Source organism: Mobula hypostoma, chromosome X1, assembly GCF_963921235.1.
Source record: "Mobula hypostoma chromosome X1, sMobHyp1.1, whole genome shotgun sequence".
Lineage (NCBI taxonomy): Eukaryota > Metazoa > Chordata > Chondrichthyes > Myliobatiformes > Myliobatidae > Mobula > Mobula hypostoma.
In genome coordinates, this window is record NC_086128.1 from 12,579,931 (window position 1) to 12,593,918 (window position 13,988).

At 42.6% G+C, this 13,988-nt stretch overlaps 1 protein-coding gene across 1 annotated transcript; it reads left to right on the forward strand.

Annotated features, from left to right (window-relative positions):
- The first annotated feature begins 1,978 nt into the window (after window positions 1-1,978).
- On the forward strand, window positions 1,979-5,610 carry LOC134340490 (uncharacterized). Its single transcript, XM_063037800.1, has 2 exons — window positions 1,979-2,560; window positions 5,431-5,610. Exons 1-2 carry the CDS (start codon window positions 1,979-1,981, stop codon window positions 5,608-5,610), a joined length of 762 nt encoding a protein of 253 aa, XP_062893870.1.
- Window positions 5,611-13,988: the final 8,378 nt, after the last annotated feature.

Sequence of the window (13,988 nt, forward strand, 5' to 3'; positions counted from 1 at the left end):
TTTCCGTGTATAAATTAGCTACTGCATTTATCTACATGTTTGAGCAAACTGTCAGGACTCCCCTGTTTTCATTAGATTACATGTAGGTATGTGTCTCATACAAACATCAGATGCCATCCAATGTGAGCTGCCTCACTGTGCTAAGCTACTCAAACTAAAATGTTAATGGTTGCTGTCACTTAAACCATTGGAATGTTTCTGCTTAAGTTGTTACTGTGGATGGTGAATGTAGGGAATTGACAAGACTAATTTCTAAACAACTTAATTTATTCAGTGAATTGCTGGGGGATGTAGACTCAGGAGATGCCCAGGTCTACACCCAGATTGTGTTTTTCCTGGTCGAGGTGATGATGCATGGAGTGTAGGCGGTGGGTCATTGGCGGGATGTGGTGGTGTTGAGGGTTGTATAGTAAGTCACGATTGGTTCAATGCTCCTGAATTTTGGAGAGAAAATTTCTTTTAATCATTACGCAATAATCTTCCTCTGAAGAGCATATGTCAGATGTAGGTGAAGGCAAGCTTTCTCTGATGATCCTCCTGGTGTCATGGTCCGGTCCGTGAAGTCTGCATTCCGGTTCGCGGTCCGGTCCATGTTCCTTATTCTGGGTTTTCCGGTTTTCCCCAGTTTCTGTTGAGGCAGCTGATTCTCATTTGTGCTGGCTTCATAAATAGCTTCAGGTTTCAGCCTCTGGTTACTGGATTGTTCCTGTCCATACCCCCTGTCTGAATCCCTTCCCTTCCCCTGCCTTCTGAAGCCTCGCCTCATCTGAAGCCTTGCCTCACCTGTAACCCTCGCCTGCACCGCTGTCAAGTTCAATCGCCGGAGCAAGATAAGGAACTGTCTATCATTGTTTCGAACTGTCTCTGTATCCACGCCTTTGCTAGGTAGGTCCGGCTGTTTGCCGCTACCTAGTGTTGGGAACCGTCTGTGTCCATGCCTTTGCTTGGTAGGTCCGGTCGTTTGCCGCTACCTTGAGTGGAGAACTGTCTCTGTGTTCTGTGTATGAGTCCCGGCCCTATGTCCTGTTTCCAAGGAGGGGTCCCGGCTCTGTGTTCCATGTTCCTGTCTCTCCCTCGACCAAGGCTCTGCATTCCAGTCCCTCCCCCGACCAAGGCTCTGCGTTCCTGTCTCTCCCTCGACCAAGTCAAGGCTTCGGGGTCTCATCCAGTCCTAGCCATGATCCAAGAATCTTGTCCTGTTCAAGCCATGGCTTTGTGTTCTCGTCTTGTCCATGTGTCTTGCCCAGCCCAGTACTGGGGCTCCCTCGTCCTGTGCTGGGGTTCTCTTGTCCCGTCCAGGAGTCTCACGTCCAGTCCTGTTGCCTCTCCTCATCCTGTAACCACGTCTTGTCCTTGCCTAGTTCTGGAGTCCGAGCCCGAGTCAAGTCCTTGCCCAATCTCTGGCTCGGAGTCCATACCCAAGCCTCGAAGTACCCTAGCCTCCAAGAACCCAAGCCTCGTCATGTCTTCGCCTAGTTCCAGGGTCAAAGCCCGAGTCAAAATCCAGGTTCTGGGTCCTTGTCCAGTCTCTGGCTCAGAGTCCAAGCCCAGGGTTCTAGTTCCAGGTTCCATGTCCTGGTTCCACTATCCTAGTCTACTCCTAGCCCAGGCCCTGAATCCTTGTCTCATCCAGGGCCTGTGTCATGTCCAGCGTTGTTTCCTCCCAACTTCCCTTGCTTCCTTGTCACGCCTAGTCCCGTTCCTAGTGCTTCAGTGTCTGTGCCTTGCATTTGGGTCCACCACCAGCACCCCCCATTATGACACCTGGGATCTATTGTCAAGGTTCATACCTAAATAATGGAACTCCATCAGGGTATTAGAGACTACAGAACACTCTGACAGGATTTAATGGTTGAATAGTCAATCACTGATCTTTAACAGTTATTCCAACATAATATCAATATCCTGTAGGTAGTGTTTCAAGATACAGAAAGCATGTTAATGAAAATGTTCTATATTTGACTGCTTTCTGCCAGATATGCCCTTCACTGTGCCAATACAATGCACTGACGCTGGAAAACCTGACCAATCTGAAGGACCCTTCCTCAGACCTCAGCAGAAGAAAGTTCTCCAGGGAGCCGTCTGCAATGCTCTAGCTGATTGTCAAGAGGTAATGGGGGACACAAGCCAGGACAAAGGGCCTGAGTACTGCCCCAATATTGACATCAAACCTCCTCCCTTCAACAACAATTATGACTTTTTAATTAATGAAGTAGTAAAATCAACTCACCTGAAAACTGCCGAATTATTGGAACCTCCAACTGGAGAAAGTGCTCAAGCATCTGCCAGTAACTTGTATGATGACTACAGAAACACCTTTAGCTTTGAGGCAATCAGGAGTGCTTCAGAACAGCCAACTACAAATATTCCTGACCCCTTCCTGAATGGACGAGTGGTGCTTTCAGGATCAGACTACCCCTTTGGGGAAAAGGAATACTCTGAAACTTTAAATGTTCCTGTTCCAGGGATCTTGGACTCAGGGGGCATTTATCATTCCACAGAGTGTGTGTCTGTTATACCAGATCTTCTTAATTCTCCGGAGATGAGTAGGCCACAGCAGGTAGGCAACTTTTATATTGTGAGATGCTGTCATGTTTTAACATCTATGAATGATCAGCACATGATAGGATTTAGTACTTTTCAAAGAATGTAAAGGTCAAAAATCAACCAAAAGCAAAGTCCCCTGACTGAAGAGGCAGCTCCTAGAGCGTGAAATACAGAAATTTGTTACACTGTCCTACCACGTCTGGTCCATGGGCTTAAATCCCACCAAGTGTTGGGTTGACAATTTACCCAATCTGCTAAATATAAATTCCCATTTTGAAATGATTTTGGACAACCTTTAACAAAAGTGATGGTGGCTGCTGGTTACCTAATTTTGCCATAATTTTACGAGTAGTCAATTTGCATATTTTTGGCACAGGCATGTGGGGATTCAACAGTGTGTTAATAGGAAAAAGATTCTGTGCAAAGCTCATGTCACACTACACCAAGGAGTCCTTGAGGCTAACACTGACTCAAAATTCAACAAGAAATATTAATGCTTTATCTAAAATAAGAAACAAAGGCTCAGAAATTCTTTCGCACGGGATAATGTTTTTCACTGCTATAGAAGTGAAATTTAAGTGTTGAACAGTTACAACATTGGCACAGGCACAGAAGGTAGGGTGCCACAGTGGCTGAGCAACAATGTCATTCAGGGTACAAAACAGAAGTCAGCACCATGAAATTCTGTCACATCTGTAAGCTCCACAAGCAACATGACCTCCAACTCCAAAACAAGTCTAGGCTGTCATGAGATAAAGGGTCAAATATTACCTGAGCTACGACTGGGGAGTCCAATATATATTGATGGCGTCAGTGTAGGTCCTTACATTTCTTTTCAGACATGGTGATTACCCAAAGTCCCCTCTCCTCCATCAAGGTCCTGCAGTGGATGGTTGGGTTATGCTGGGGTAATTTTTGTCTGAGAAGAAATTGAAGTGCCTACACTCGAAATCCAGTGCCAGTGGGATGGAACTGCCGGGGTCCAGCAGCAACGTTACCTGTGCTTTACTTGGCTGTTCCAGCCGGGTGCACATCATTCACTCTCCAATTTTATCATCCCAAAAGGCAATCACCGTTTAATGTGCGTCACATAAACATCAGTTATATTCTGCTCCCACCCAGCCCTCCGCTGTTCCTCGGGAATCAGACTGTTGCCCTCTTACTTTCTCTGTTTACAACAGGCTGCTCACTATGCAGCAATCTTAACTAGGGAATTTTTAAAATGACAACAGATCATTCTATAGTGAAATGCCTTTATCTGAGGTTGAGAGATTGTAACAATCTTAAGGTGGGATACCTTTCCTGACGCTCTGCTACACCTCACTATAAACTGAAGGCTGCTAAACGCCCACAACCATTCCAGTGGTCGATCCAACCAACAATCCCCTGAGAAATGACTTCCTGTGATCAGCCTTTCCTGACTACAGCTTGTGTTAAAGAGGCCGATCTGCTGTGGACTCGTTCCCTCTGCCCGACTGCCATGCATGTCTCTGCTGACACCTGCTGGTGAATGACAAGTCATTCCAGGTGACTGCAGTAGCTGTCCGCGCTGTCAGTAACATCCCACTGCCACACACGAGAAACTCTGATCTCACACTCCTTCCGCACACCCCCTTCCTACCCTCTTGGCCTGAGTGAAAAGTGCTTCTACTTCCTTCCCCTCTATTATATGTCCCAATTGAATATAATGGTTTAATGTTCCAAGGTCACCATTTCTCAATCAAAAACAATTTCAGTGGTCATAATACAGTAAGTTTTAATTGAGGAAATGAAAGCTTTTAAATCTTCCAACATCTGCTTTCCACAGTTTAACCAACCTAAACTTGTGCCACTGTTTACCTGAACAACTCTTGTGTACTAGTATTTCTAAAAGCTTTAGAAAAGACATAAGGGGTATAAAAAACACAAATCAGGCACTGACAATCCTGTCTCTTTCTGCCTGTCGCCCCCCCCCCCCCACACACTTAACGCTTGTACATCCTCTGTACTTGGGCTCTCTTAGAACACAATGGGAGGCTGCAGCTCTTTTCAGAATTACACACGCAGACTGATTGTACAGCAGTCTAGCCCCGTTACTACAGAGATGATCGGCTGGGACTCCTACTGAATTCCACCAGTATCCCTAGGGACTTCTGCTCAACCCTAGCAATTTTGCTCCCCCCCCACCCCCACCCCCACCCCCAATCCTCACTGTTGCTGGAACCCAGAATAAACTCTTTCCCTCCACCCTTTGCAACTGTTGCTGCACTGTGGCAAACACATCACACTTCGTAATTGTAACATTTCCACGGCACTGTTCAACCCAACACCTTTCAAGTGCTGAATGGCAGCCTGCTGTGTTTTGCCATTTCCATTCTCTCCATGTGTAAGTGGTTGAGTCCTAGAATCCCATTAGTTTCCAACCCCTACACCTTCCCTGCACACCAAAGGGCAGGAACCTACCTCCTCCCTAGTATGGTTTGCAAACCTCATGTATGGTCCATCAGCCTTTTAAAGGATTAATCAGATGGAAACTGGTAATCATATAAAAGAAAGATTACTCACTAATGGATCTGGATTATTCAAGGTCAAACTAGCAGTTTTTTGAAAATTTAAGTTTCCAAAAAACTGCTATTTATTGCACCTCATTGTGTAGTAGTTTATCTTGTTTTGTAATTTTGAATTCCAAAAAAAGATAAAATACTATACAATGAGGTGCAATAAACATTTCAACTACCCAATCACCAATAGTGACCAAGAGAGCACATTTTGTATTGTGAGCGGAAAAAATACTTGTAAAACAATGTCATGATATGAAAGATCTGCTGGGGTAAAAACTTTCCAATAGCACAAACTGGTTCCATGTATGTGAAAGATGCTAACTGTGTTTCTGATTGGCTACAGAGCCCGTGGAGCCCCCGTCAATCGCCGGAAGATTGCTGTGCGGAACATGAAACCACACTGAACTCTGAATCAAGCCTCAATTCCCAAGTCTGTGAATTCTGCCAGGCTGTGTTCCCAGCTGGTGCAGCAACCCGAGATGATTACTTGTTGCACCTCACTGGACATATTGAATGTGATTAACTTCTGTGGCTATTTTTGGGGCATTTTATACATGACAACTCACCATTGCAAGGGAAATGAAGAGTGCAGAACTGGCCTCAATGAATGCTGGCTACTACTATCCGCCATAATTATACTTATGGTCTAATGGCAAAGGTGTTTGCCCTAAAGGGGTGCAATGGTAGGGACGAAGGATGCTCAGAATGAACATGGGCATATGGGACTGGAGATGAGGTGAAAGATAATTAAACTAATGTGAAAAGAACAGAATTTGCTTCACAGAAAACCACTTTATGCTCTTATGCAGTGCAGGGAACAGATGGCTGGAAGTTTGTGCTCCATAGAACAACACACAGCGGGAAGGTGTTACCAGGCAGTGACTCTTCGGGGCTGGGTTCACTGTCAACAGGAGAGCACTTTTGTTGTTTCAGATAGATAACCTGGAGACATGTAAAATGGACCAGGGTGACATGACGGTATATTTCATTTGACCTCCGCTGCATTAATATCATATATTACCATGTTGACTACTTAGATCAGAGAATGAGATAGCACAGATGGAGGTCATTTAACACATGAGGTCTGCATCAGCTATCCATTTGGGCCCCTTGTGTTCTTTTCCTTTATTTCTACGCATTGTCCCACTAAAAGATTTTATCCAATTCTCATTTTGGAAGTTATCAATGAATCTGCTTTTACTGTCCTTGTCTATTTTTCTATTTGCCTTTCTGTCAGTTCTTTTGTCAATTATGGTAAACATATTTCCTTTCCCAGTACTGACCTTCTTGTCAGTGAAAACAGTGTCATTTTACGCCAAAACTTTCACGATCTTATCACTTTTTCAAAATGTGCCTTTTGGAGCTGTATGTCACTGGCAAGGCCAACAATTATTGCCCATCTCCAATTACCCTTGTGAAGGTGGTGGTGAGTTGCTGTCCTGAACTGTTGCTGTGGTCTGTAAGTTCAGCAGTTATGCTGTTAGACTAGGAATGCTGAGGTGTGGACTAAGGCCCTCCATTGGCCAGGATCGATCATGGATGTTACGTCCAAGCCATCTATGTGACTCGCAAGCCAGGGCAGTACAATATGGAGAGGAGGCTGTTGCCCATGCAGTAGGCTCCCCCTCTCCATGCATCTGATGAACCCAAAGGAATGGCAGAGACAATACAGTTTGGCACCAGCAGCATTGCAGGAGTTGCCAGATTGAATTCAACAGAGGACTGCCTTAGGGACTCCAGCTTTGGATTTTTCTCTCGGGGTTTACTCTGAAGCATTCCCCATGAGTGGGTATAGCTGCAAGGCAGTGGTGGTTTGAAATCAGAGTTTTCCTTTGCCTGGCTGAGCTGCCAAACATGGCTGATGAGCCCCATCTGCGCAAAGGAACTGGTTTTAGGGGGCTGGTAACCTGCCTTTGTCCCTTCTGCTATCAGTAGAAACAGTTCGAGCGGACTTAGTAGTTAAACCACGCACTAAGGCCAGGAGCTGGACTTAGTTGTCAGAGGCTATTTGAGATGCACACCATTAGGAATATTTAATGGGTAGGGGGAGCTTATCCCAGCTATAACAACCTTAAGGAACAAAATACATGATTTTTGGCTTCAGAAGACAGATTCCTGATTGTGAATTGTGTCTATGATTCACTACAAAGAGTCAAGGTATTCAGGTTTTTAGGTGTCTGGTTTGACGAAGGACTTACTTGGAGGGTTCATATAGATAAGACAATTGGAAAGTGTGAGAAAGTTTTAAATGTTATGAGGAGTATTGCTGGATGCGACTGGGGAGCAGGGCGGGAAACTATGTACTTAATATATCTAGCTATGATTAGATCAGTTATAGATTATGGTTGTATTGCTTATGGTTCCACTGCTACGGCAGTGCTTGGAAAACTAGACACTGTGCAGTCCAAAGCACTTAGACTCTGTTGTGGAGTTTTTAGAGCAACATCAGTCCCGGCATTATGTGTGGAGATGGGAGAAGTGCCTCTGCATTTGAGACGAGTTCAGTTGGGCCCCAGGTATTGGGCAAAGCTAAATGGATTCAATCACAGCTGTCCATCAAAGTGTCTTCTGCAGGTGAAGTCGGAGTGCCAAAGTAAAATTAAAAGATACCCATTTTTACATTTGGTTAATAACTGGGCTGTGAAATTGAAACTGACCAAGGAAGACATAGTTGACCAAATTTGCTTGCCACCCATCCCTTTTTGACTCTTTCCAGAACCAGAAGTAGACCTATTCCTCCTTTTTCAGCTTCAAGGAAGCAGTGCAATTTCGTCAGCGTTGATCACAAATGAATATATAAATAATAAATGGGGATCTTATCTGAAGATTTTTACTGATGGCTCATTGGACCCAGAGAGCAGTAGGGCAGGATTTGGGATATATGTGTCTCAAATTGGAGTTAAGATTGGTCACCGGGTTTCAGATGGTGTTTCTGTCTTTGCAACAGAATTATTAGCAATCCTCTGGGCCTTATGGTGGATAGAAGACTCTCGACCACGTAGGGTTATCATCTGTTCAGATTCTGCTGCTGCCTTAGAGTCTATAAAAGGGAGTAAATCAAAAGCTCATCCTGACATAGTTATTGAGATTCTCTTAGTGTTGTTTAGAGTAGGGAAGATGGGTTGTGCAGTTAGATTTACATGGATACCTGGGCATGCTGGGATGGAGGGAAATGAAATTGTGGATGGCATTGCAAAGTCTTCCTTACAGAGCAGGCAAGTAGAAATTAGAGTTCCCCTAGGCAGAGCAGAATTGAGAAGTAGGATTAAAAAAGGTATAGAGAAGAAGTGGCAGGAGGATTGGAAAAATGAATTAAGGGGCAGGCATTATTTTTCTAGTCACCCACTAGTTAAAAAGGTCTCAGACTGTTACCTTTTAAGTCGTAGAGATATGGTGAAATTTGCAAGACTTGGGTTGGGGCATTGTGGGCTAAACTATTATTTAAAGATCATAGGAAAACATCCTACTGGATTGTATGACTGTGGTAGTCCAGAGACAGTCCAGCATGTTTTGCTGAGCTGTAATTGATACAAAATTGAAAAAAGCATGTTGTTCAAGAGGCTATCTGGCTTAAATTTATTTTGGTTTTCTATTAAATCTTTGTTTGGCCATCAAGAGAATCAACATCTGATTTAAGAGTCTATCATTCAGTTTATACGTGAGACTAGGTTGTATTTGAGAATTTGAGTTCCTTGAAGTTCAATAATTAATTATACATCCTGCGGAGGGCTAGAATACGCCTAGATGCGTCTAAACAGCTGGAAATAGAAGAAGAAAAAGAGGGAACCTTAAGAAGCGTGGATTCATAATTGAGAAATATAAGTTCAAACCCATCAAAAATTTAAACTGAGTTAATTATGGAATGAGTTACGGTGATCGTGAAACCACCTCATTGTTGTAAAACCAACCTGGTTCTCTAGTGTCCTTTAAAGAAGGAAATCTGCTGTTCTTACCTGGCCAAGACTATGTGGGACTGCAGAGCTATGATACTCTTAACTGCCCTCTGAAATGGTCAGTGACTCAGTTGAAACATGATGCTACAAAAGCCTCCTTTACCTTCTGTCTTCTAAGAAGGATGGCTCAGCTTCTTCCCCATCTGAAGACTTTCGTCTGACACCATAATTCCACATTGCACCTCTTCTTTTGTCGTGCACAGGATTGGCCACAATACTCTGGCCAGGGCCAAATCATTAGGGAGCCCAATAGTTATCATTAGGGTTCAGAACAAATGACAGTGTGTCCATTTATTTATAGGATGTGGGCATTATCATAAACAGCTCTCCAGGCCTTTTCAGAAGTAGTCAAGAGTGAATCACTTTGCTAAGGGTTTGGAGTCAAGATTGGGCAGACCATACATTGACAACAGAGTTTCTTCCCTGAAGGATTTTATGACAATCCATTTATGGTCACCATTTGTTTAATTATTTGTACTTTTCATTCCCCAGCAGCCATGGTGAGATTTGCAATATCTCCAAATTAACAGTCAGTGCCTCTTAATTTCAAATCCAATAATTTAATCATGTTTCCATAACTCCGAGGATACAGCCAGACATCTCGTGTGCCATTATAATCATCTTCTCAACTTGTCCCACTGCTTTCAGTGATGTGTGCATGAATACGTCCATCTGATGATGCTATGTTATCTGACCTTTAGTGTGGTAATATGATCTAACAGGTTGTGTATTGGCTGGTCATTTGGCCTGCAGATTGACATGTAGTACCTTTAATTACAAACCAACTGGAACAACTTTTTATCTTGGGGTGTGATATGATGTATTAGGCAGTGATATGTGATAGCAAAGCCAAGATAACTCCAGTACATAAATCCAAGTATATTTTACATAATCTGGTGTGTAAATGTAGATTGATATTCCAATCCAACAATGAAGAAACAAAAGCTCTCAAGTTTTGCTATCTAATGTCCAGCAGAGAGGGATGCTTCTCATCAATTAGGTTCCATAGTTCCAAAATATCCTTTGTATCTTGTGAAAGTGAAAATGATCTGTTAAGAAAGGACAATAATTGGGAGTAATGTGTGCAAAGTAGTAATGGATCTTCTTGCACCATTCATACTACACACACCTGATTTTTCAGACCCTAGCTCTTAGCCACACAATGCCAGGTTGTTACAAGTTCTTTGGCCGTCCTGGTGTGCCAGCTTTAGTTTGTCAGGTTGCATTCTTGATTCAGAGTCAAATGGTTCTGAATTCAAGTCCTGTTTGAGAGATTTAAACAGAATAACTTCAGTTGCTATTCCTAATACACACTGAGTTCCCACAGCACTACTGCAAAGAAGCATGGGGAATATTCCTTGGTTCCCTGGGGTTAACAATAAACTGTCAACCAATATAATTTAACCGATTATTTGGTTGTTACTGCATTGCTATAGGTGGGAGCTTGCTATGCGCAAATTAGGTGCTGTCCTTTTTACATTACAATAATAATATTTCAACAGTTTTTCCATGACTGTACAGAATGATCTGTGATTGTGAAAAGTGCTAGAGAAATACACTTTTTTTTGCCTATTCAGCTGTATAACTGTGGTTCACGTGGAGCCTCTTATTCACAGAAGAAGCTGAGGACCTTTCTTGTTTTGCTCTTTAGATGCAAAACTCTTTTCTATTCTGCTATGTAAGAGAAAGAAATACACACTCTTTAAATAAAACTGAATGAAATGGCTGGTCTGCTCAATGTTCAGCTGGGTTTGAATTGTGTAAGACTACTTTCTGCGAGATGGAAGAGTTATTGGCTTGAGTGTGCTAAAGGAAAATTGTATATTTTTAATCTATTGTAAATCAATAGTATTGGAGCTGTGTGAATGCTTGCAATTTTCAGAATTGAACTACTGTACAAAACTCATTAACAAGCAAGCAATCTTCACAAGAACAATTCAATTTGCTTTTCATTTTCACTTCCGCCATAAACTTTTACATGTCACAGCTTTTGACTTACAAGGCCTTGCGAATATAGCCTTAAGACATCTGAGCAACTTGCAGCAAAGAATAATTAACGCTAGTTGAGCCCATAACTGCTGGCTTTTAAAGGGAGCTATATTTTTTTATTACAAAATCAAAAACTTCAAGTATAAACTTGTCATTTGATTCTACTTGAAATAGAACGTAAATAATTGAAGCAGGTGCAGGACGTTAGGTCCCCTGAGTCAGCTTCATCATTCAGCAACACCTTGGTGTTCTGACTGCAAATGAGCCACATGGAAACAAGAGCTGTTGATGTGAAAGGTCTTTATTTAGCACAAACAGACATTCAGGAGAAGACCTGATGGAGGATTCTTAATATTAGTTAACAGATAACAGCAGGTGCTTGAAGACAATTACAATAGTTACAATGACAGAGTTTACTTCAATATGTTGGATGTAAAGAAATGGTTCCAACCTTATCTCAAGCTGAATGGGTGAGGAGAGAAGCCCCTGGTGTTCAGAATTAGTGTTGTGAAGGATGACTTTGGGTACACACTATCCCAATTATTGATTGACAGAACAAATATGCATATGGCGTGCTAAGTGGGGCTATATTATAGACTTCCCCAAAAGGCAGTGGGAACTTGAGGAAGAGACGTGTAGAGAATTTTCTCATAGTTGGAAGAATAGTAGGATTGTAGTGGAAGATATTAAATTCACTGGTAATGACTGGGCCACCCAGAGTGTTAAGGGCCTGAACAGGGAATTTCTAAAGTGTGTCCAGGAAAGTTTCCGGAGTCTATATATAGAGGGCCCGACACAGGAAGGTGAATGACTGGACCCCTGCTTTGGAAACGGCATAGTGCAAGTAACTGAAGAGGCAATCAGGGAGCACTCTTCTCTGGTGATCGTTATTCTAGTAGTTTTAAGGTAGTGATGACCTACAGGTTGGGGTCCTGATGGTCAATGGCAGATTTTCCTTCTTGTATGAATCTTGTTTGCCTTCCCAGAAGTGAATCACAAAAGTTTCCATTATAGATTAGGTCTAATTGGCTCATCTAACTGGTAGGAAAAGGGCTTTTGATACGTCTTAACCTTATATTAGGCCTGCATCACTAAATTCTTTTGGGCAGGACCGTTAATGCTAACGACTGCCGTAATGCTCTCCAGTCCTGAAGGATGCTGACTGAGGAAGGATGGCTGCCAGTCCTCAATAGGAGCCACAAGGCAATACTATTATAACAGGTATTTGTGTAAGTTAAGTTGTTTTTCCTCCTGGAAATGAAGATGCTGAGTGAATTTTGCAACACACTGCCTGATAAATAAAAATATCATTTTTTTGTTCGTTCTGTCGCATGGTGCTGAATTATTTTTCAACTTAATCCTTTGAACCACCTCTCATCTTTTAGCCAGAAGTGTCTGATTCAGGTACTTCTCAAATGTGATGGGAATTTCTGCTTCCACCCGGCATTCAGGCAGTGAGTTCATTTATTTATATACAGCACAGTAACAGGTCATACTGGCTTAATGAGCCTGCATCCCTCAATTATACCCAGGTGACAATTAACCTACCAGCCACTTCACCTTCCGGAATGTGGGAGGAAACCGGAGCACCCGGAGGAAGCCTACGCAGTCATGGGAAGAATGTGCAAACTCCTTAGAGACAGTGGTGGAATTAAACCCTGGTAATAGTGTTATACTAACACTACGCTACTGGGAGTTCTAAACCCCAACCGCCCTTTGGATGAAAGAAAAGTATTCTCAACTCCCCTCTTAGCCTTATTCTTTTGCCCTGATTTATTACTTCAAATTAAATTCTGATTTGATGGTGATGGAGATGGACGTGAAAGCACAGAGGAACATCTGGAAAAATTTCTGAAACACTCATTCGCTGCCGTCGTTACTGTGCGGTCAGGAATCTTTCGGAGGGAAGGCCTCAAAATCCCCGGCTTTGCCTGCTGTTAGCGACCGAGATGGAGGTCGAATCGTTCGGATAGAGATGGCGCTCAGTACTTGGTGTCGGAGAGCTGATCAGAGCTTGAAGTTTTCGGATGACTCAGAGTCGGACCTTGGTCAGGTATGGCAGGGAGAGTTTTTCTTCCTTCTCCCGTCTGCGTGAGATGTGGGACATTTGAGAGACTTTGAACTTTTACTGTGCTCATGGACTTCTTCATCAAGTTATGGTATTGTTACACTGTTTGTAACTATATGTTATAATTATGTGGTTTTGTCAGTTTTTTCAGTCTTGGTCTGTCCTGTGTTTTGTGATATCACACCGGAGGAAATATTGTATCATTTCTTAATGCATGCGTTACTAAATGGTAATAAAAGAGGACTGCGTGTCTTCATAATCTAAAATCTAATCTAAATTGTTTTCGTAACTGTAAAAGTGATCCCTCAAATTACTGAACTTATATTTGGATATCCGGTTGCACTTGCGAGCAGCATGCACAGCAGCTTTCTGGGAAGACTTTCTTGTGTCTTTCTCCTCCTACCTACCTAACATTTGGAGAGCATTCTACCATCTGCCCCGTGTACAGGAAGTGTTCTCACTGCATTGTTTAACAATTGCATTCTGTAGGAGATGCAAAAGGTGCTGTTTCAGTTTCAGTTGTGACTTTATTACTAACTTGAAAATGAGTCCTTCCTTCTGACTCAGTTTGATTTTCAACAACTAAATCAGTTTATTTGACTTTTGCCATTGTATTGTTGAAGCTTGCTATGCACAAATCAACTGCAAAGTTTCCTCCATTACAAGAGTGGCTGTCAAACACGTGTGGTGCAGTTATTATTAGTTACAGGAGAGGGCAGCAGAGCGCTTTATTAGAGGTTATGAATAAATAGTCATAGTCATATTTTATTGATCTTTAAATGAGAGATTTTGAATTTTAGATCAGAAATAAGCCATGTTCTCCTCTAATGTAATAATTTTATTTTAGTCAAGTGAACAAAGAGTCATTGGAAGTGTATTGATCGATGCAGC